This window comes from Chrysemys picta, chromosome 1, assembly GCF_011386835.1.
Source record: "Chrysemys picta bellii isolate R12L10 chromosome 1, ASM1138683v2, whole genome shotgun sequence".
NCBI classification, from domain to species: Eukaryota; Metazoa; Chordata; order Testudines; family Emydidae; genus Chrysemys; species Chrysemys picta.
Genome location: NC_088791.1, coordinates 149,683,908 through 149,707,613, shown reverse-complemented (window position 1 = coordinate 149,707,613; position 23,706 = coordinate 149,683,908). Strand labels below are relative to the sequence as shown.

The 23,706-nt window shown below is 41.8% G+C and overlaps 1 protein-coding gene across 11 annotated transcripts in view; it reads right to left on the bottom strand.

Annotated features, from left to right (window-relative positions):
• CD58 (CD58 molecule) overlaps nucleotides 1-23,706 on the bottom strand; it is an 83,057-nt gene that overhangs the window by 47,859 nt on the left and 11,492 nt on the right. For 7 of the 11 annotated variants that reach the window (XM_065572829.1, XM_065572803.1, XM_065572809.1 and 4 more), the window contains exons 2-7: nucleotides 14,657-14,971; nucleotides 10,205-10,450; nucleotides 8,676-8,780; nucleotides 7,348-7,392; nucleotides 1,998-2,081; nucleotides 1,013-1,078 (exon numbers count right to left, since the gene is read on the bottom strand). In XM_065572829.1, the coding sequence (XP_065428901.1) occupies nucleotides 1,013-1,078; nucleotides 1,998-2,081; nucleotides 7,348-7,392; nucleotides 8,676-8,780; nucleotides 10,205-10,450; nucleotides 14,657-14,971 (861 nt within the window). Of the gene's footprint in view, nucleotides 1-1,012; nucleotides 1,079-1,997; nucleotides 2,082-7,347; nucleotides 7,393-8,675; nucleotides 8,781-10,204; nucleotides 10,451-14,656; nucleotides 14,972-20,672; nucleotides 21,389-21,434; nucleotides 21,551-23,706 lie in introns of those variants that run through there. The other 4 variants (XM_065572820.1, XM_065572838.1, XM_065572834.1 and 1 more) reach the window with 3 other exon arrangements.

Here is a 23,706-nt window from a genome sequence, read left to right as displayed (position 1 = left end):
GGCACTCTGTGAGGGGGAAGGGTCTGAGAGCTCAGGCTCCAGCCTGAGCCAGAACATCTACACAGCAATTTTTTAGCTCTGCAGCCCAAGTCTGAGTCAGGTGACCTGGGCCGGCCACGGCCCTGCCGCAGGTCTCTTCGCCCAGTGTAGATGTGCCCTGGGAGACCTGGGAGCTGCTAATGGAAAAAGACATTCTTGTCAGTTTCACAACAGCTCTGAAGAATGTCAATTTCACTCTGCAGCTGCCATCCCAGAGAGCTAGTTTCATTTCGTATCTGAACTGAAATCATATCAGAATTCCTGATTCATGAGAAACTTCAAAATGCTGAGATTTCTCATGAACTGGAAATCCCAACTTCCAGCCAGCTCCAGTGTGGCATTTTGGAACCATGGTGATGGTGAGGCAACTTCAGAGCCATCAGAAATCCTCAGATTTCCTCAGTCTCTTGGGGCTTTGCGCTGGGTCCAGCACAGAGACTTGTCTTTTTCGTTTAGGATTCCCTCCTGGCAATGGACAAAGGTCAGGCATCTATGGTGATTAGTTTAGATCTGTCTGCAGCGACCATGACAATGCTGACTATGCAATTTTGTCATGACTGCACGGCCTGGCTGGGATAATCTGTGTGGAAACCGTTTTGAAAGCAGCTCTGTGGATTCCTCTCAGAGTTTACAGAGGGTGTCACTGGGAAATTGTTCATGTGTCACACAGAGTTTCTCATACAGTGTCTTAATGGTAATACTTTGCTCTTACGTGGCTTTGAGATCTAGGGATGCAAAGTGCTCTTTACAAAGAAGGGCAAGTATCATTATCCTCATCTTAAAGATAGAGCAATTGGGGAACGGAGAAGGGAAGGGATTTGCTCAGGGTCGTGTAGGAAGTCAATGGCAGCGCTGACAATAGAATGCAAGTCTCCCGACTCCCACTCCAAATGGAATTCTTTACACTTTAAGTCTCCAGATGCACAGTCTGACTGCCCTTGTTTTTCACTCCTCTATAGCAAAACCTCAGTACCTGATTGATGACCTGCAACTTCAAAATCAACTGTATTTTTACATCCAGGATCTGCAGGTGTGTAACCTGGAGAAAAAAATAAAAAGATACAATGGTTAGCAAGCTTTATCAGTGTTAAAGATATAGCCAGGTTCTTCAGAGCAAACTCTCTGGTTTGGAACACCAGGGAATGATCTCCACTGGCTTAAAACGCAGGTCTATCAACTTTGGTGATCCCACCAAAACAACCAAAGGCCTGCCCCTCAAACCATGTGTATGTAGTAACCCTGACCCGGGCACTAGTACCTGCAGCAGCTGTGATGCAGCAGCTCAGAATGCTGCCTGGAGGGGGACAGAGCCAGTGCCAGAAAGAGGGGGCCTGGAATCTGCCCAAAGAGGGTAGTTGGAAAATGTTGTGAGAGGGGGAGTAGGGAAGGAGAAGAATTGAGGTGCTGAGTTAGCAGGTGAACAGGAGCTGGGGTGAAAAATAAATGAAGGACAGGAGAATGTAAGTAGGGAACAGGGAAGTAAGAAGGAGAAAAGAAAGAAAACAGGAAAGGTTTCAGGTTAGGAGAAACAGAGAAAGCATAGATCCGGGTATGTAAGCAGGCACTATTAGAGAGGGGAAGCCGAGGGAAATAATATTTACAGATATACCATGGGGGAGGAGGGAAGAGAGGGAGAGAAGCAAAGCAGGGGAAAAACCAATTGGTGAAAAAGGGAATTGATCAAAAAGCTGTTAGATGAAAACAGATTCTGAAAACAGTTAATGAGAAGCGCACGCACAAAGGACAAAGTAAATGAACAGAGAGAATAACTGTGTGAACATCTATTGAAAGAACAGAGTTCAAAGACACCTAATGGACAGGTGAGGGCCCACTAGGTGAAGAAATCCTTCTTGTGGATAAACTGAAAAGAAATAAAGCCACAGGAACATCGAATGTAAGGAGCACTATACGCCGAAGAGAAGCAAAGAAAAGGACAGCAAGGGTGGAACAAGACTTACAGCCAAGTAGAGGACAAGTTGATTCTTCTCTGAAGTCACTTATATCTCCTTTGTTCTTTTCAATAACAATGCATTTGGTATTAACTGCACAGAGTAAGGAAGAGTAGTATGTACAAGCTTGCAATGGTTGTGTTGGTAATCTATAGTTTATTATTATTATTATTATCAGTAATAAGTACTTGGTAATGTTCTATATTATTTATACGCCTGGTACAATTTTGGGGTTTTCCTTTATAAAGTTCTAAACATTTAAAAATTATCCCTTCTGTCTTGGTTTGCCTCTGTCTCTCCTCACAGAGAACATAGCCTAGCCTAGTCAGGTCAGTGCATGTATATAACAGGTGTACATTTTTATCCACATACTATCAGTGGGGATTAAGACAGTAGAAGGAATAATGTTCTCAAACTCACAAAGGGGAAAATTTAGACATTAGGAGACAAAACTAACATTTTGTTACAAAGAAAGAGGAAACTTACTACTGATTAATACATGAATTAATGGAATTATCTAGGATGGGGCACCTAAATTGCTGTCTCAGAACCACACCTGGTCTGCAGGGCTCTGAAATGCAGCCCATGCCTGCCCTTTCCCCCTAATTTCTTCATGGAGAAATAAAATTCATTTTGGGCAGGAACATAAGTAATTTATAAAGGCAAGGTCATCCATTCAGGTAACAAACAGTACAAGGTGAATAGTGAGTAGCAAAAGACATTCAAAGGCAATAGTTATCAGGAATCCATTGGCAGAAAATAGTGTAATAAATTTAGCCCTGGTCTACACTACAGAATTACTTCGGTATAACTACGTCACCCAGGAGTGTGAATAATACGTACCCCTGAGTGACGTAGTTACACCAACCTATGTGCCAGTGCAGACAGCACTACGTCAGTGGGACAGCTTCTCGCACCAACATACGGTAGTTACACCTCTCACAGAGTTGCCATCTCTCCTGTCGGCTTAGAGCATCTTCATTAAAGCGCTACAGCGATGCAACTGCATCAGGCCTGCCCTCACTGTGCTGGCTGACACCTCCACACACACTCAGCTCCTAATAGGTGTGGCTCTGACCCAGACAGGAAGAACTCTGGAGTCTGGAAGGTGAAGGCAGGGGGTGTTTCCCGCCTGAAGGGGACAAAGTCAGCAGTCTTAGCAGGAGGGGATGGGAGTGGTCTCTGTACTCTCTTCCAGTAATGAGTACACCTGCTGTTACTGTGCTCATGCCAGTGTCATTGTTCCATGGACTCAGCCTGCCTGTGCTAATTCACATGAAGGAGACCACGAGGTCACATATCAATAGTTTGTAGGACCTACTCAAACAATTTTGAATAATGAGCAAATTTATAAAAATCCATGTCGACTCACAACTAATTTGCACACAGATTGTTCTAATACACTTTTCTGCAAACAGTTTAGCCAATCAGGCATAATTCCACTGAAGTCAATGAAGTTACACAGGTGAAAACCCAACAGAAGTGTGAGAAGAATAAGGTCCAATAATACTAGCCTCTTAACCCACCCACCTACTGTTTGCAGAAACAGAGAAGCAAATAATTACATCTTGACAGAGCAAAAACTGCATTTGAGTTATTGTTCAACTACCAGTGTGTGTGTGGGGGGGGGGGGGGGAGGAAAAGAGCAAAATCAGAGAAAGTTCTCTCCCTACAGTATTTTCTGTGATGCCTCTCTCTGTGTATGCTAGGCATTCAGTGGTAATTCATAGAGGAAATCTTGTTGCAAGTTACTGGGCCTTGGAGTCTAGCTACGATTGCAAACAAGCAACACATAATGGTGAACTGGAAAACTTGAAGTGATCTGTTTCACAAAATGGGCCAGGCATGTCACCTGAGTCTACAGTACTCCCGATTAGCCAGGGGTTTCAAGCATCTCCCAAGACCTGGTGCATATTAAGGCTATGCTGTAGTGTGTCTGTACCTCTTTTAATCTTAGTTGTCTTAAATGTTTATGATAGTATCAACAGTCGCCTCCTCATGTGGAAGAGAAAAACCGGTCTCTGGTTTAAACATTAATAGAGTTAAACTCTGTCCAATTATAGCATAAGACATTTCAGGAAATGACAAAGCTCATTGTGGTCCTGTACTTTTGTGCCTCATCACCCAATGTAGCTGTAAATATTTTTCTTATCTAATACTAATAATTATTAGAATTTTCAAAAGGGAGCGTTTGTATTTCTATGAATATATTTCTATGAATAATGAGACCATCTATAGTGGCATTAGGCAAGATAAAAATTAGAAGGGATATAAACCCTTATGCTTCAGGGCATTAGACAACCTGTGATTTATGAGGTCAGGAAGTAACTTTCCCCATGGGCAAGTATTCTGTAATCAATCATCCATTATGGGCTTTCTTCCCGTGAAGCATCTGGTACCAGCCATTGCCAGAGACGGCATTCTGAACTAGATCAGCACCAAAGCTGGGTCTGATCCAGCCTCGCAATTCCTGCGCCTACATTTCTATCTGTAGGCCGATTTATAACTCAAAATTCCAGTGGAGCAGATCTGTACGAATTTTTTTTTTTTTAAACTTTATTTGCTCCTCAGCTGAGACATTGGGACTGAACCTGCTCACAATGAAGTCAATTGTGACACGAAGCTTTGTATGTCAGGTTCCAGCCTGGAGCAGTTTTTACAGATGATTTATAAATCCCTAGACAAAAGGGTTTGTACGAGAAATGCTAACAGACCATTAACGATAGCAGTGTGGCCAGTACAAATATATTATACTTCAGCACTTTCTCCTTCTTTCTGGCCACTTTTATCTGTCATCTTCTGTAAGGTGTTGTTCCTCAGGCTTACATACAGCTAATGTAAGTACAAACTTGCATGTATAAAAAAAACCCCGAAGCACATCAGCATAAAAATGTCAAAAACCTCAAATCAAGAATTATTTAATTTTCCATTCACAAAATGAAACCAATTATATGAATCAAGGAGGAAACTCATAATTCAATAAAATACTATACTAATACAGAAAAAAAGACAAGATCCAAAAACAAAACAGAACGACCACCTCTAACCCACCCACCTCAACCTCCAAAAGCTGAGTAAAAAAATGGCTCTTGCACCAACAACCTTAGACTCTGTCAGACCAGCTGAAGTGAAGCTGAGGGCCCTTCACTGAGAACAAGCCACCTCCTCCCCAGAAAATTAAAGTCTACAGACTGTTAACTCATGTGCACTAGCTGATCTCAACTTCCATGATGATTCACAGAAAGAGGAGTGGGCATCCATTTAGTTATGTACTTATCACTGTAACACCTGAGTGCCTCATCAATATGGTTTTATCCTTGCAATACCTCTCTGAGGTAGGGCATAACTGTCTCCATTTCCCTGATGGGGAGCTGAGGACATCAGCGACTTTCAGACACAAGTTTGCCCCCTGAAAGCAACCCACCCAGTTTGAATCCAATCAAACTTGACTGTTCAGTAAATAGAAAATTCTTCACAGCATCTTAATGCAGGCAACCGAGAACCACGAGGCTTCAACCACCTGGGACAGTTACGCCAGATGAATGCAAAGGTTGAGAAAAAGTTCTGTCTCCATTCCAGCCTCAACATGGCAGCTCAGACATTCTCAGTGATGCAATGGAACAGTGTGCAGTTTCTGTGCCTGATGCTCAAACTCCTACTTCGTATATTTTATCTGGTGTAGGTCACATGTACACCAAGATGATCTGAGCATATGATGCAAACAAAGAGGATGCTTTGGAGACTCAGTACTAATGGGTGAGGGAAAAAGTGATTATGACACCCTATTGGCACATTGCTAGAATGAGCCACTAGATATGGAGTATTCTCCTGTAGAAAAACCTGAAGCAGGGTCCAACAGAGGCTGATGGATCTGAAGGGAACATGGACTGGCCCTGACCTCAAACTGCACATGGTCATGGTCTGATCCTAACAAAGGACTAGCTTTCACCCTCGGTCTCCAAACAGGATCCAAAGTGCCCAGCCCCATGTGCAGAGCCAAAATCTCGTGACAGAGGCCTATGATTGACATGCCAACCATCAGATTCCAGCAAAGCCCACAAAAGTCATCACCAATGTGGACAGCAAAGTCACCTAAGACATGTGCCTTGTTAGCTGCTCTCTCAAATCAATGGCAATACTGTGGCTTTCAGTATGATGGGTACTGCAGCAGCCAACATCACACAAGACGCTGCGGTTGTTTGGGAGTACAAGACCTTGGCCACTCCAGACCTGCTGATACACCAAGACCTCAATTCACTGCCACTCTCCTGACTCAACTCCAAGAAGCCCTTCTGGATCCATGCATCAACACTACAGGCCAATGAAAAGAACACTAGTTCTTGCTGGCTTGAATCACGAGCTGCTTGTGACATCGTAAAAAATATAAATAAATAAATAATTTAAAAAAGACCTGATTGAAGATCTAATGAACAAAGTCCTGGGGTTGTGTCTTCCCCAGAGGCAGTGGACTGCACCCAACCACATTCAGAAAACACCCACACCTTTTGTGTATCTCCTCCACAAATGGAAAATCAAAGAATAACCAAATTGTGACTGTGGTGAGGTACAAACCATGCGATACAGACAATGGTCCCACTCACGCACAGGGTGGCACAAGGGGGATCCATTTAGCTACCCCAGAAGCATTAGAATGGCTTTTGTATCTCAAGGTTCAATTATAATCCCAGCCCATTGCTTTTCAAATACAAAAGCAGCCTGGGCAATTCCAGGGCCAGAGCAGACAAGAACTCTTAGCTCAGGAAAAAGTTCAGAAGTCCAATGAGGCACCCTGTACACCTATTCCCAAATTAACCCCTCTCTCGTGTTTTACCCCAAACAACTCTCTCTCTTTCCTTCACGTCACTTAGGCTCACACCCACCAGTGACCCCGTGCCAACTTGAAACCCGATACAAACAAAACAGCGACACCCATTCCTACCATTCATTCCTAGCAGGCACTGAACGCCTGTTTGGGGAACTGAGCTAGCAGAGAGCTAGATGAATCATCCAGCCAGGGCTTGTGAAGGGCATTTATCAACCACAGACCACACATTAAATAGCATCAACCAAAGAGTAGGGTTCCTGCCAGCCAGTGTCCTGTCCTCCCAAGATGAAACCCTTTGATGGGCTCAATAGGGAAAATAAAAGTTCTCGAACTATAAGTCTATGTCTCAGGAATCTCTTAGCGTCTCTCTCCATGCTCTTCATAACAGGAACACAAGAGCCCAAGGGCCTATAAAGAAACCCACAACAGTGCATCAACACATTCTGTTCCCAGCAAGAATATTGTTGTGAAGCCTCAATTATGAAGAGCTGCACACAGTGTATAATGAGCCCATAAGGTTAGCAAAACATTTACCTGCGTGCTTTCTGGATATCTGACGGTGAATGTTGGCAAGCAAACCTTCAGGGGGAAAAGAAAGAAAGAAAGAAAGCTGATGTGTCATTTGTTATTATTCTTGACATTATTGTAGTGCCTAGAAGCCCTAGTCATGGAGCAGGACCCCATTGTGCTAGGTGCTGTACAAACACAGAACAACAAGGCAGCCCCTGCCCCAAAGAGCTCATAATCTAATTTTTTTTTGGCAGGGAGGGTGCTGTAAATGAGACAGACACACACAGTAGGGTAAATTCTGGCTTAATAAGTGCACATCAGATAAAATATAATTGACTGGAAGCAGCAGAGCAAATGATAACTGCCTTCATACTGGCTCAAGCTAGCAAACGTAGAGACATCTCCGTGGGGCTTCCACTTTTGTTATGAGAAAGGGCCCAAAATGGGCAGCGATCAAGAGAGAGAATACGGTCCATAAGCAATAAATATCTACATACTGTATTTGGAGATCCATACCTAGAGCTCCTGCTCCAAACACACACTGATCATTTGATTCCTCCTAGGAGTAAGTTGCACGGAGAGTGTCCTTGTTGAGGCCATTGTCAGACAGAATGAGAACGGCGCTCTGTGCTGCTTTTACAGCCAATGAGCTCAGCACTGGCGCTCCTCTGCATGCTGAAGTCCCGCTGAAGTCAATGAGCGCTCTCCACACAGAGCACCTCTAGGATCGGCGCCATGTCTGTGCTTGCTTCTGAGGGGTGGCCAGGGAATGGGCATCTCTTTTCCAAGCCAGTATTCAGCCCATAGTATTAATTAAAAAGTAATTAGCAGACAGGGGTGTGTGTGTGGCTAATGGCCAAGTCCTGCCTTTCCTGCTACAGACAGGTAATATTTAACTGGCAGCAAAACCAGTACAGTCTCTCTGCACAGGACTCAGGGAGCCTCTACCAAAAAGAGGAGTTCAACCCCCTGCACGTGAGGGTCCACACACAAACACCTGTAAGGACGATGGCGGTCAGAGACATAACAACTACCCGGATCTACAGGCTGACTCCCCAGACACGCATGCAGACAGGACACAGAGTGGCCACAGATTCTGGTAAAGCAGCAGCTCCAGAAGAACTGCACCTATTCACACACACACAGTCAGGATGTGCCTGTTGTGGGATGTGTACAGAGCCCAGAATTTAGCCCTAAGGAAGTTAAAGTAAATTTGTTCTCAAGTCCTCTAGCCCTATAGAGATATAAGAAGCTGGGCTTATTAATTACATAACTAAAATGCATTTTGATGCACAAAAGCTTATGTTCATCCTACTGAAACTTAGAATGCAGCAAAATAAAGTGCTACATACCTCTTTTCCACAGAACGACGAGTGCTCCCATGAATAGAAGGAGAATAATAATAATAACAAAAAATGCTATTAAACCAGCTCTACCCCTTGAAAGACTTTCAGGACCTTAAAGGAAAAAAATGAACAATTAGCTAATAAAAAACATTTCAATGTGCTGTAAACAACCCCATTAGAGTCAAAAGTCTATAGAGAAAGTGTGTTTAAAAGGCACATATAAATGTAAAACTTTTTAAAAAACGGAATAATTTGAAAACAGTATTGGGCCAAATTCAGTCACTGGTGTCACCCCCACTAGCTCCAGTGGAATTACATCAGGGATGACTTTGGCCCAATGATGATATGTTACATTATGCTTAAGCTATTTTAAAGGCTTCCTATCTTTAGAAAGTTAACAAAAGCTTCTATTTTTTAATGTAGGAATTGTCATGCCAGATCATAGTACACTGTCCAGCCTGCTGCTTTTACCAATGGCTTGTTCCTGATGCTTCAGAGGAAGGGACATAAATCAACATGCTGAACAGCCATGGAATAACCTCCCATAGAGGAAGTTTCTTCCTAACTCCTGTCAGTTAGTAATTGGCTTATGCCCCTAAAGCAGGAGTAGTTATGTTCTATATACATGTTTTATTCTATCCAATATAACTGTAGATATTCTTTTTATTCCCATAAATGTCTAATCCTGGCCTCAGGCCTAGTCAACATCCCTGAGAGACATAGTTAAGCTGACCATAAGCCCCGGTGTAGACACCGCTAGGCCAATCGAAGAATTCTTCCATTGACCGAGCAACCACCTCTGGAGGGGATGGGTTTACTACAGCAATGGGACAACCCTTTCCACTGCTGCAGCATGTGTCTGCACTACAACAGCATAGCTGCAGCACCATACCTGTGCCTCTGTAGTGTAGACAAACCCCGTGTGACACTCTGTGGCCCCGAGTTTCACGAGTTAATTAAAACACAGAATTTGCACATGCGACGATGAGAGAAAATATTTCCATCCCCAATTTTCTAAAACACCAGTGCAAATCCAGACCAGGTCAGTAGTGACTGAAATCATTAGCCTCTGATGACTGCTTGGCAGGTTATGTGAAATGATTTGATAGACTCAGTCCAGTTCTTACAGGACACAACACAAGACCACCATCATAATTGACATTAATAAACCCCCTTATTGGCAGGTTCAGCAGAGAGGCCAAGATTTACTCTGTCCACGGAGACTGAACTCATTCTTCTCCCTTAGCTGCTACTGGGAATGAACTACTGTCAGCTTACACTACTGCTACCCCTGCATTATATGTTCTGTGCAATGGGCTAACTATCAATCTGGCGCCTTTCACCAGCTCTAAAGTCACTTTTAACACCATACCGACTCTGCTACAGTGACTTTTGCATTTTGTTTCCTTTTATGCTCTATGCATAATTTCCTGAGACATCAAGGGGAACACTGCAGTCTGAATTAACATCCCATTTCCCAGCTCGGTCCCTGGTCCCCTCTCACGTTACATACACCTTTTTACCCACATACTTACTTTCTGGGATACATGTGCTCAGAGAGATTGAGTTGTTGATTTTTGTTTTGGAGACTTCTCTGACACACAAAACTTTCTCTGAAGGGTTGACATTTCCTTTAAGTTCGAGAACAGGACTATTAGCGTCAATTTTTCTGTCATCCCGATACCAACTGTAGCGCACAGCCTTTGAGAACTGTATCTCACATGATATTCTAATCTGACCATTAGTGATGTTGCAATTTAATACTGATGGTGGAGGAGGATCTGGATGGGGGAAAAAAAAAAATCTACATTAGTTTGACTTCACATTGTTTTGCATTTCAAGAGCACTTTTCCTAGCTGTTTGTGGGTGTAAAGTTTAAAACATAATCCAGCTGCATAGGGGATATTTGGTTCAGTCACGAAGCAGCAATAACAATACTTACAGTTCTGTAACACACACAACAAACTTAAGTGTTTAGACTATATTGGGGGCACAGCTCTTTTAACAGGACACCAGCTTTCAAAGTAGCAGGTTCAAGTGCAGATGTTGCTATTTTTTACTTCACAATAGGACCAATCCTACAAGTGTTTCCAACCTGTGGAAAGTGCAGCCTCCTGTACTATGCAGCATTCCCAATTATTTCCATGGGAATTCTTTTGTAGGGAGGCCTTGATGGATCAACCCTCCACTCTTTAAAGGCCTAAGGTGAGACTCTGCTTCTCTGCCCTATGGTGCTGCTTTCCCTTGTGAAAAGGTACAACAACATTCTATAGTAATGGTATACAGCATAGGTCCAAGACATCTTACAATAGAAATTACTATTATTATAAATTATTACCTCTACTGCCTCAATTCTGTAAGTTGATCCTTGGAGGTGGACCCCTGCATCTGCACAGCAGACACTAAAGTCAATGAGTTTTGCAAAGCTACAGAGAACCACCTACACGGAACTTGTAGGATATGGGCCTCCAGGCCCAAAGCATGCTAAGTATTTTACTAACCAATAAGGAGAAAACGCTGCTGCTGACTCTGCAGTTCTCAGATGCTAATGATCGAATACTATTTTTATAAGCTTTTTTTTTTTTTTAAATGCTGGAGCAGCACCATCAGATGCAAAATGTGGCACCCACCATTTTAAGCATGCAGCTGAGAACAGTAGGTACAAAAGTGCGTGGGTGCTGTTGCTGCCGCCCGCTAGTGACTGGGTCCACAAAAAGGATAAGGGATTGACTGCTATTAGCATCTAGAAAAGCTTTTCTTTAGTTCAAGTGGACCCGATGAACATGTGTGTATGATTTATTTATTAAATCAGGCCAATTTCTGTCTCAGTCACATCACTGTAAATACAGAGCAATTCCCTTCTGCTTAGTTGCTACAGATTTTCACCTGTGTATCTGAGATCACAAACTAGCTCAGTTTGTCTCTTGTCCAGTGTAAAGATTCACTACAATAACAAAGGTGTGATCACCACCAACCCAAGTCACAATAGTGGCACTGAAAAAAATCAGGTTGTGTATGTGAGTGCAAATACCCATCAGTAGATGCCTCAAGGAAGTGATCTTGAATATAGTCAGAGTCAAGATCACTCAGGACTTTAAAACAAAACAAACAAACAAACAAAAACAACCAATGGCAGTTCCATCACTTTCTAGACAGCTACCATAAAGAAACCAGGGTGGGAGCACTTTATGACCAGTGGTGCTCAAAATTCTGCCAGTTGCTGTTGTGAGGATGTCCTAGTTGCAGACTGCACAAATGGAGCAAGTGAGAAATCAGCAATCACAGAAACAGATTTCTTGGCAGTTTAAAAAAAAATTCGTACAAATCTGCTCCACTGGAATTTTGAGCTTTACATTTCTCATTTTCCCATCTGTCTCTTATCTATAGCTCTGTCACAATTTTTGTTGCAAAAAATAATCTGTTTCAAGTTGCTGGCTGCTGGGCCCAGAAAAGTTACTTATTACCTTTGTATCAAGTGGGTCAAGTTTCATAATCAGGCAGTCTTGACTGAGACACCCTGTCACTGGTGCTGGGGAGAGGTGTGACCAAAAGTGAAAGCAATTCCTCAAGCTAATCTCCAGAGAAACCTGGAGGAAGTGCCAGTCCGGTAGTAAATGATGCATTCCATGACAGGTGAGTACCATTTGGTCCTGGTAACTTACTATGGTTTAATTTATCAGTTTGTTCCAAAACCACCTCCAGATTGAGGTGTCAATAGAACAGTTCCTCAGATTTGTCACCTTAAAAGAATGGCTTGTGTGGGAATCTCCCTCTCATCCTCCACAGTGAATACGGAGGCAAAGAATTCATTTAGCTTCTCTGCAATGGCCTTGTCTTCATCAAAATGCTCCTTTAGCACCTCGATTGTCCAGTGGCCCCACTGACTGTTTGGCAGGCTTCTGAGATACTTAAATTTTTTGCTCTGAGTTTGTCTCTTTAGCTAGTTATTCTTAATTCTTTCTACACCTGCCTTATTACACTTTGACTTGCCAGAGTTTATTAATACTTTCTATTTTCCTCACTAGGATTTGACTTCCAATTCTTAAAGAATGCGTTTTTGCCTCTAACTGCCTCTTTTACTCTGTTAAACCATAGAGACATTTTTGGTCCTCTTACAGTTTTTTTTATTTGGGGTATACATTTAGTTTGAACCGCTCTTAGGGTGCTTTTAAATAGTCTCCAAGCAGTTTGCAGGCATTTCATGCCTTGTGACTTTTCTTTTTAATTTCCTTTTAACTAGCTTCCTCATTTTTGTGCAGTTCTCCTTTTGTAATGCCATTCTAGTCAGTTTCTTTGGTATTTCCTCCCCTACAAGGATGTTAGATTTAAGTACATTATGCTCATTATTACTGAGGACTTCAGCTATATTCACCTCTTGGGTCAAAGCCTGTGTTCCAGTTAGGATTAAATGAAGAATTGTCTCTTCCTTTGTGGGTTCCAGAACAAGCTGCCCCAAGAAACAGTCATTTAGTGTGTCTAGCAAACTTTCTCTCTGCATCCCCTCCTGAGAGGACATGTAGCAGTCAATATGAGTATAGCTGAAATCCCCCATTATTATTGCGTTTCCTGCATTCTTAGCCTCTCTAATCCCCAGAACATTTCACAATCACCATCACATCCTGGTCAGGTGGTTGGTAGCATATTCCTACTGCTATACACTTATTGTTCAAGCATGAAATTTCGCTCTATAGAGATACTATAGATAATTGTGTTGAGTATCTGGTCACCATCAACCTTTTTAGCGAAGACTGAAGCAAAATAGGCATTAAACACCTTGGCCTTTTTGATGTCATTAATTATTAGCTCTCTTTCTGTGCTAAATAGAGGATTACTCCTGGGGGAATTCTGTATTACTGCACATGTGCAGAATTCATCTCCCATGCAGAATTTTTTTTTCTCTGCGGAAAATACATTCTGCCAGAGAGTAGGGGCCATGGGCCAGGTCAGGAGGCATAGGATGGGAGGGACAGACAGCGTGGGGCATAAGGAGTTACTGAAGGGTCACAGACTGGGGTTCAGAAGGGCAAGTGGGGGCAACAGGGCCACAGGGGTAGGGGGTCCAGGGCCACATGGGGGAAGGACGGTGGCTGAGTGCAGGTGCAGGGAAACAGGAAGGTGCAAGGACGCATGGGGACGGGGGCAGATATGAGAGTGGTTAGGGGTCAGCCAGGGTCTGTATGGGAGAGGCTCCCTAACAATTCCCCCCACACACACACACACACAGACACCGAAAAAAGAACCATGTTCCATACTTCTCCCACTCACACCCAGTGACCAAGTTCATACCCAGGCTCCTTCCCAGCAATTGCTTCCCTCTCCCTCAACTCCTCTGTCAGACCTGACTCCCCCAAGCCTTACACTGCTTCTGAGGGGTGAGGGAAATAAGTTTATATAATGTAGTTTAATACAGAACTTTGAGTAATAATATATTTAATATGCTTAGTAAGGAATCTATTTGTCAAAAAACATTTGAATCTTTTTTGTTGTCTATATTGTTACAAACACACTTGCAGACAGGTATCTTGAAATAAAATTACCAAAATAATTGAAACTGGCGTGATTATATTTTGTTATTAGGACAATTAAAATATGAAGAATTTAATTTTTTGGTGCAGAATTCCCCCAAGAATAAGGGGACCTACATCAGGAGCAAGAGAAAGACGAACAAAAGGGTATTTCAAGAACCTCTTATTGCCTTTTATACTAGCCCTTGCTAGTATAATTCATTTTGTCTCTTAGCCTTTCTAATTTTGTCCCTCCGTGCTTATGCTATTCTTTCCTACTCCTCCTTAGCAGTTTGTCAAAATATCCTCTTCTTGTAGGATTCTTTTTTTTGATTTTCAGGTAATTAAAGAGCTCCTGCTGAAGCCACATTGGCCTCTTACTATTCTTATCTTTCCTTCACATTGTGATAGTTTGCAGTTGTCACCTTAAAAAGTGAAAAATTAACAGTTGCAAGTTGTTTTTGCTGCTTATCCACTACTTACCCAATACGGCAAGTAAAAATTTTGTGTATTGGAGCTGGTCAACGCCAACAGGCAGAACTTGTGCTTCATACCCTGCAGTATCACCAATGTTTAACTTTTTGATGGTCAAATTGCCAGACGATGTCTCAAGCACTCCTCTTTCTGCTAAGCTATAATAATACACAGGTGACTTAGTATCATGTTCCCATTCAGCCGCTTTATCTTTGTTTTTCATCCAGGTAATTTCTCTTATAGTTCCGTTTACTTTTGGTGAAAAAGTAAAATCTTCTCCCACAATGGCAAACACAGACTCATGATCTTGCGAGCAGGTGCATACTATGCCAAAAAAGAAAATACATTTAATCAGTCACAGTTATCTAAACTATTGTTCGAGTCATTCTGTATCCATTTTATATATCATATTACACACACAAACGATGGTAAAAGAACATTAAGACTGCAAAGTCAAGCACACAAAAGTTAGGAAGTCCTCAAATTAAGGTTGCCCAGGCCACCTTAATTCAGCCTCCTTGTGAAGGTGCATTACAAGACGGTCTCCATTTTCCTCCCCAACTCCCAGTCTCCTCCGCAGCCAGCCTTCAGTCCCCTGAGCTTCTTGTCCCAATCTACTCTTCTAAAGACAGACATGCAGTTCAGCTCTTCACCCTTCTACACTCAAATCAGGCATCTTACTCCTCCATGCTTCCTGGGTGCCAACAAGGGAGCATTGAGAGCACAGAAGGGACCCCTGCTCTCAATTCCAGTACCTAGATCTGGCCTGTTCTGGCCCAAGTACACAGCAGCAATTGCAAGGAAAGTCCTGCTCAGCCCCTGGCTGAAGCATGCTCAGCATGGATGGAATTTTCAGAGTTTTTAGTTGCAAAGCTCTACCAAGTTCGTACTGAGCATGTATGAATTGTGATTTTTTTCCCCCAAAGGCTTATAACTTGGCCAAATTCAAGCTGATTTTCACAAGGATGTAAAAAGCACATCCCTGACACAAAGGCCCCCCTCTCCCCTGCCAAATTTCAAGTCCCTGCTCCAAAAGCATGGGGCACCAGCACTGTTCAAAGAAAAGGTCACCAGAATTTAATATGGGCAAAACAATGCATTCTCCCCCGCCAGCCTTCTTCTCAGAAACATCTGAACCATTTTGGCTAAAATCTTCCAAAATTTTTCAGCCTGAAGCAGACACCCATGAGGTAATGTGGCATTCCTGAATTCTTAAAGTTTGGCCGAGTTTCAAGCAACTGAAAACAGGATCTTATAAGGGAAATGTGTGGCAACCTTAGTAATTGATGATGCTCTCAAACCTGCCTATAATTCTATTTAAATACTAAAAACAAAGAATCCTGGAACATGTTTGAATTAAAACAAGGCTGAAAGAGAGAGGATGGGAGATTTTCCCCATATGTTGCTGAAGTGTTACAAAAGAGACACAAAAACCTACCTTGTTCACCATTGTAACAAAATGAAGATGAGATGGCAGTGGTTACAAAACCGATTCTATAGCAGAGTTTGGTAAGACAGCTAGTGACAGTCACTCCTAGCCACGTGGCTAGAGCAGGTTCAAGGAGGGGCAGGAGGGAAGGCTACTGGAGGCAGGGCTGTCCCTAGGAGTGTGCAGGGCCTGTGACAACCCCCCCCCCCCCCCGGTGCCAAGGTCCTGCCCCCACTCCACTCCTGCCCCCGCCCCTTTCCACCCATGCTCTGCCCCCATTCCACTCCTTCCCCCAAACCCCTGCTCCACCTCTTTCTGGCTTCCGCCCCCTCCCGCAAGCAACGCCAACGGGGCAGGGCAGAGCGGTACAGGCTGGAGCCGAGTTATTCACTGCTGCTGGCACAAGGCCCCCGCTAGCCTCCCCCAGGCCACCCTGGACCCCATGTCCCAAAGCATGGGGGCCCCCAAAGCATGGGGCCCGGGGCAGTTGCTCCAATCTGTCCTATGGACAGGACAATTCTGACTGGAGGCATGCCGCCTTCTCCCACGTACAGGTTTTAACTTTACACACACAAGTAGTCCCACTGAGCCCACATGGAGAAGTGTTTGCAGGATCAGGGTGTGCATCCAGCTTCCTGCTACTCTCCTCCTCTCACCCCATTTAGAGGCATCTTAAATGTATTTAAATTGTTCCCAATGTGACCTCGGGGGCAAATATAACAATAAATAAAACAGTTACAAAAACAACAAACTGAGAAAACAAAAAATATTTGCCTCAGCAATAGCTACATGTTTACCTCTTCCTCTTCCCCACCTGTGACAGTAGCACTGACTACTAGGGTCACAGGAGTACCACAATAGCATATGTCTATATAAATGTTGATACTACATTCAAGTCCTGTGTGCATCAAGGACTTGATCCTGCTCCACTGTAGTCAACAAGAGTTTTGTTGTTGACTTCAAGATCTAAATGAGGATCTATTGCAACCAAATAACATTTATTTAAGACTCCCAGTGCACAACGGGGAAGTTTCCCCTTTAACTGTGATTATGGTTAGAACAAGTGACTCAGAATCTTAGAATTCTGCAGAGGACAATGTCTTTAAGCGTAGCATACTCCCAGCTCCCCCCACCCCTTCTGCCCATGGCATTACTGCCAAAACTCCACAAGCCCTTTCCATGCCATGTCCCATGGGCTGGCTACTGTGAAAGGCAAGGAATGGGAGACAGCCTGGAGAGGACCCTCTCAATGCTCAGTTCTGGCAGACAATTGTGGTTCCGGTAGTTGGTTTCCCTGTGCATTTCTGTTTCCCTTCTCTATGCCTCATATTTCCCCTATGCAGGGTGGATAAAAATCAATTATTTTTTTCATTTAAATCGGATTTTTTTGATAAAATGCTTTTAAAAGAAAAAAATCTAACTAAAGATAGTTGTAATTAAGAAACATTATAAGAACATAAGAACGGCCGTACCGGGTCAGACTAAAGGTCCATCTAGCCCAGTACCCTGTCTATTGACAGTGGTCAATGCCAGGTGCCCCAGAGGGAGTGGACCAACTGGCAATGATCAAGTGACCTCTCTCCTGCCATCCATCTCCATCCTCTGACAAACAGAGGCTAGGGACACTATTCCTTACCCATCCTGGCTAATAGCCATTAATGGACTTAATCACAATGAATTTATCCAGTTCTCTTTTAAACGCTGTTATAGTCCTAGCCTTCACAACCTCCTCACGTAAGAAGTTCCACAAGTTGACTGTGCGCTGGGTGAGGAAGAACTTCCTTGTATTTGTTTTAAACCTGCTGCCTATTAATTTCATTTGGTGACCCCTAGTTCTTGTATTATGGGAATAAGTAAATAACTTTTCCTTATCCACTTTCTCCACATCACTCATGATTTTATATACCTCTATCATATCCCCCTTAGTCTCCTCTTTTCCAAGCTGAAGAGTCGTAGCCTCTTTAATCTCTCCTCATATGGGACCCGTTCCAAACCCCTAATCATTTTAGTTGCCCTTTTCTGAACGTTTTCTAGTGCCAGTATATCTTTTTTGAGATGAGGAGACCACATCTGTATGCAGTGTTCAAGAGGTGGGCGTACCATCGATCTATATAAGGGCAATAATATATTCTCAGTCTTATTCTCTATCCCTTTTTAATGATCCCTAACATCCTGTTTGCTTTTTTGACCGCCTCTGCACACTGCACGGACATCTTCAGAGAACTATCCACGATGACTCCAAGATCTTTCCTGATTAGTTGTAGCTAAATTAGCCCCCATCATATTGTATGTATAGTTGGGGTTATTTTTTCCAATGTGCATTACTTTACATTTATCCACATTAAATTTCATTTGCCATTTTGTTGCCCAATCACTCCGTTTTGTGAGATCTTTTTGAAGTTCATCACAGTCTGCTTTGGTCTTAACTATCTTGAGCAGTTTAGTATCATCTGCAAACTTTGCCACCTCACTGTTTACCCCTTTCTCCAGATCATTTATAAATAAGTTGAATAGGATTGGTCCGAGGACTGACCCTTGGGGAACACCACTAGTTACCCTCTCCATTCTGAGAATTTACCATTAATTCCTACCCTTTGTTCCCGGTCTTTTAACCAGTTCTCAATCCATGAAAGGACCTTCCCTTTTATCCCTTGACAACTTAATTTACGTAAGAGCCTTTGGTGAGGGACCTTGTAAAAGGCTTTCTGGAAATCTAAGTACACTATGTCCACTGGATCCCCCTTGTCCACGTTTGTTGACCCCTTCAAAGAACTCTAATAGATTAGTAAAACACGATTTCCATTTACAGAAACCATGTTGACTATTGCTCAACAGTTTATGTTTTTCTATGTGTCTGACAATTTTATTCTTAACTATTGTTTCGACTAATTTGCCCGGTACCGACGTTAGACTTACTGGTCTGTAATTGCCGGGATCACCTCTAGAGCCCTTTTTAAATATTGGCATTACATTAGCTAACTTCCAGTCATTGGGTACAGAAGCCGATTTAAAGGACAGGTTACAAACCTTAGTTAATAGTTCCACAACTTCACATTTGAGTTCTTTCAGAACTCTTGGGTGAATGCCATCTGGTCCCGGTGACTTGTTAATGTTAAGTTTATCAATTAATTCCAAAACCTCCTCTAGTGACACTTCAATCTGTGACAGTTCCTCAGATTTGTCACCTACAAAAGCCGGCTCAGGTTTGGGAATCTCCCTAACATACTCAGCCGTGAAGACTGAAGCAAAGAATCCATTTAGTTTCTCCGCAATGACTTTATCATCTTTAAGCGCTCCTTTTGTATCTCGATCATCAAGGGGCCCCACTGGTTGTTTAACAGGCTTCCTGCTTCTGATATACTTAAAAAACATTTTGTTATTTACCTTTGGAGTTTTTAGCTAGCCGTTCTTCAAACTCCTCTTTGGCTTTTCTTACTACATTCTTGCACTTAATCTGGCAGCGTTTATGCTCCTTTCTATTTGCCTCACTAGGATTTGACTTCCACTTTTTAAAGGAAGTCTTTTTATCTCTCACTGCTTCTTTTACATGGTTGTTAAGCCATGGTGGCTCTTTTTTAGTTCTTTTACGGTGTTTCTTAATTTGGGGTATACATTGAAGTTGGGCCTCTATTATGGTGTCTTTAAAAAGCGCCCATGCAGCTTGCAGGGATTTCACTTTACTTTTTAACTTCTGTTTAACTAACCCCCTCATTTTTGCATAGTTCCCCCTTTTGAAATTAAATGCCACAGTGTTGGGCTGTTGAGATGTTCTTCCCACCACAGGGATGTTGAATGCTATTGTATTATGGTCACTATTTCCAAGCAGTCCTGTTATAGTTACCTCTTGGACCAGCTCCTGCGCTCCACTCAGGACTAAATCTAGAGTTGCCTCTCCCCTTGTGGGTTCCCGTACCAGCTGTCCATGAAGCAGCATTTAAAGTATCGAGAAATTTTCTCTCTGCATTTCGTCCTGAAGTGAAATGTTCCCAGTAGATATGGGGATAACTGAAATCCCCCACTATTATTGGGTTCTTAATTTTGATAGCCTCTCTAATTTCCCTTAGCATTTCATCATCACTATCACTGTCCTGGTCAGGTGGTCTATAATAGACCCCTAATGTTATATTCTTATTACAGCATGAAATTTCTATCCATAGAGATTCTATGGAACATGTGGATTCACTTAAGATTATAGCTCAAAGATATCTCATCATGGAATAGGGATTATAAATTCTAATTCTATAGTATGAGACAATATATACATGTAATGCTTAATAAAAGTTTTGTAAATGAGTTCCAATAGTTCATGGATTAGGGACACAATCTTATGGGGTTCCAGGGGCTTCTGTATAGATTGTTTAGGTTAATCTTTCTATCTACCCAATGGGACTCAGTGCTCAGTCTAGAAGATACCATCAGAGATGTTTTGTTTTGCAGTTCTCAAACTGTGGATTTGTGTCTCCGGAAATAATATGCTTGTTAACAGCAAAACAAAAAAAATTTTAATTCATAAATAAATAATATATAGAGGTGAGAAATAACAGACCTCAACCCTATTGTTCCTATGCAAATTTGTGTACACAGTCAATCCCTTACCTCACTCTAAAAGTGCAAAGTTTCAAAAAGTTCGATGAATAGAAGATTGTTGGGGGCAGAATAGATCTGGACAAGGAGAAGAAGTCTGGAGATAAATGTGAGAAGGGAGGGAGTAGAAACAAAAGTCAAACTGTTTGAGCAGCATATTCCAGAAGTCTTGAGGTCTTTCTGAGTGTAGCCATCATTGATTTGAGGTCAACCACACCATTCTCTCACTAGAAGGGAAAACCTACAATGGCAGCAGGCCGTAAAAGAGACCCAGTTTGGGAATATTTTAATGAAGTTCCTCTACCTGTGGGTAAGACAGGCATGCGTGCAAAATGCAAACGGTGCAACAAAGGAATGCAAGGCCTGGCTGCCCAAATGAAACATCATCTTGAGAAGTGTTCCTTCTCAGGAGGAAGCTGCGCTGAAGATGATGAAAGGAACATGTCTGAACATGCAGGATCTTCAGGTTGGTAAACTTTTTTTATTTCATACTTCTTTCTTAAAGACTGCCTGTCTTCCTTCTGGACTATTCTTGAATTCTCATGTTTTAGCAAAAAAATATAGCTGTTACTGTATGGTCCTATCATTTTATATGCAGTTGTGATAAAAAAAATAAATAGCTGAAATAGGCAGATCTTCCTTTTACAATTTCATCTTTAAAGTAGTACTGAGTATCAGTGAATGCAATGAGTAATACGAAATGAACACTATGGTAATAATAATTAAATAGCTGCATTGACTTATTTTGTTTAGAAGAATCCATCCTCAACATACAGGATTCTGAAGACTATCCACCTTCAAGATCACCATCATTTTCTATAGTTTCAGAGTTATCTGCCAATTATAGTGTTTCAGTCACATCATGTATGTCACACAGACACAGAGATCACCTGTAGCAAAAAGAAAAAAAAAGTCTATCATCCAGAAACAACCATAGATAAATTTGTGATAAGAACCAGCAGAATACAAAAAGAGGTAATTGATGAAAAAACTGCCCAGTTTGTTTATGCAACAAACTCTCCTTTCCATATGATTGAGAACCCCCACTTCATTAACATGGTTTAGTCATTAAGACCACGATACAGTCCACCCAACAGAGCAGATGTCACAGGCAAATTGCTGGATAAAGTGTCTGAAAGAGAAATTGAGCAGTGTGCAAAAGGTCTAGAGGGTAAAATTGTTAACCTGAGTCTTGATGGGTGGAGCAATGTCCACAATGATCCTGTTGTATGTGCTTGTGTGGCAACAGAAGAAGGGAATGTCTTCCTTACAGAAACAATTGATACACCAGGAAATGCACACACAACAGAATACTTACAAGAAGTAGTAGCAACAACAGCTATAACAAACTGAAAAAAATTTCAAATGTCTAGTATGCAGCTTGGTCACAGACAATACGGCAAATGTATCCAAGATGAGAAGAAATTATTTAGAAGAGAGTCCCAAGCTAACAACATACGTTTGGAGTGCTCATTTGATGCACCTCCTAGCCAAAGACTTCAGTGTTTCAGAAATAAAGGCTAATCTTGTTGAAATTGCAAAATTCTTCCGTAACAACCACTTTGCAGCAGCTGCCCTGAAAAAAGTGGGAGGAACCAAGCTAACTCTCCCACAAGACGTGCGATGGAACTCAGTAGTGGACTGTTTTGAGCACTATATCAAGAACTGGCCTAATCTGATGACAGTTTGTGAACAAAATTGTGAAAAAATAGATGGCACTGTCACAGCCAACGTTCTCAACATTGGGCTTAAGAGAAATGTTGAACACATGCTGAGTACCCTGAAGCCTATTTCTGTAGCCTTGAACAAAATGCAGGGAAATATCTGTTTTATTGCCGACGCTGTTGAAATTTGGAAGGAACTGAGTGAGATCTTAAAAAGAGAAATATGCAATGACAGAGTTAAATTACAAACATTAAAAAAAAATGAATGGGACAAGCACTATCTCCAGCTCATTTTCTTACAAATATTCTCAATACTCAGTACCAGGGTCAAACCTTAACTGCTGAAGAAGAGGAGTTGGCTATGACATGGACATCCAGCAATCATCCCTCCATAATAATAAACTTCAGAGCCAAGGGTGAACCATTCAAGAAATAGATGTTTGCTGATGACGTTTTAAAGAAAGTCACACCAGTGAACTGGTGGATGTTACTTAAGCACTTGGATTCAGAAACTGTTGAAGTGATAATCTCACTTTTAACAGCAGTAGCTTCTTCTGACAGTGTAAAAAGAATATTTTCTTCCTTTGGACTAATTCATTCCAAATGTAGAAATTGTTTGGGACCTGAAAAAGCAGGAAAGCTTGTTTTTCTTTTCCAGATTATGAACAAACAGGAAAATGAAGGTGAAGACGACTGAGTTAGCTGCAGAAGCCAATATTTTAAGTTTCTCATGTTGACCTGGCTGACATAATTGATTTAAATTTTTTTTTTAATTTCATTTAACTATATTAGTTAAAAACAATTTTAATAAAAACAAACCTGATTTCAAAAAACGTGAATGTTTAACTGAATTCAAAAATTCATATGCTTGTTTTGTTAAAATAGGATATGTTTGCTGTTGAAGAAAAAAATCCAGAATATATAAGGTTGTTGTTTTAGTTAAATAAAACAATTTAAATGTCTGTCTGGTGATGTTTTCCTCCTAATACAGCATGGCAAGAAAATCCTCCAAATATTAACAATTAACCTGTTGAATTGGAGATAGTTCACCTCCCATTGACTTCATAAATATCTGCTTCAATTACCTTAGGTAAATGAAATAACCAATCAATCATTCATTTTCTGATATAGCTGTAAAACTCATCTGAAAAGTTTTCAAAATAAATCACTGTTTAAAAATGTATAGTGTGTACCTTCTAAAAATGAAACCTACATCTATCTCGGAGTTGTGAAGAATATGTATTAAGGTTATAACAACCAACAAGAATGCACTTTTATGTAGAAATCCATGATTAAATTGAGTCTTCCTAATTCAATCAAATCCACCCTGCCCCTAAGGCCTTTTTAAGATGAGGTGACAAACTCTGAACACAGAGCTCAGG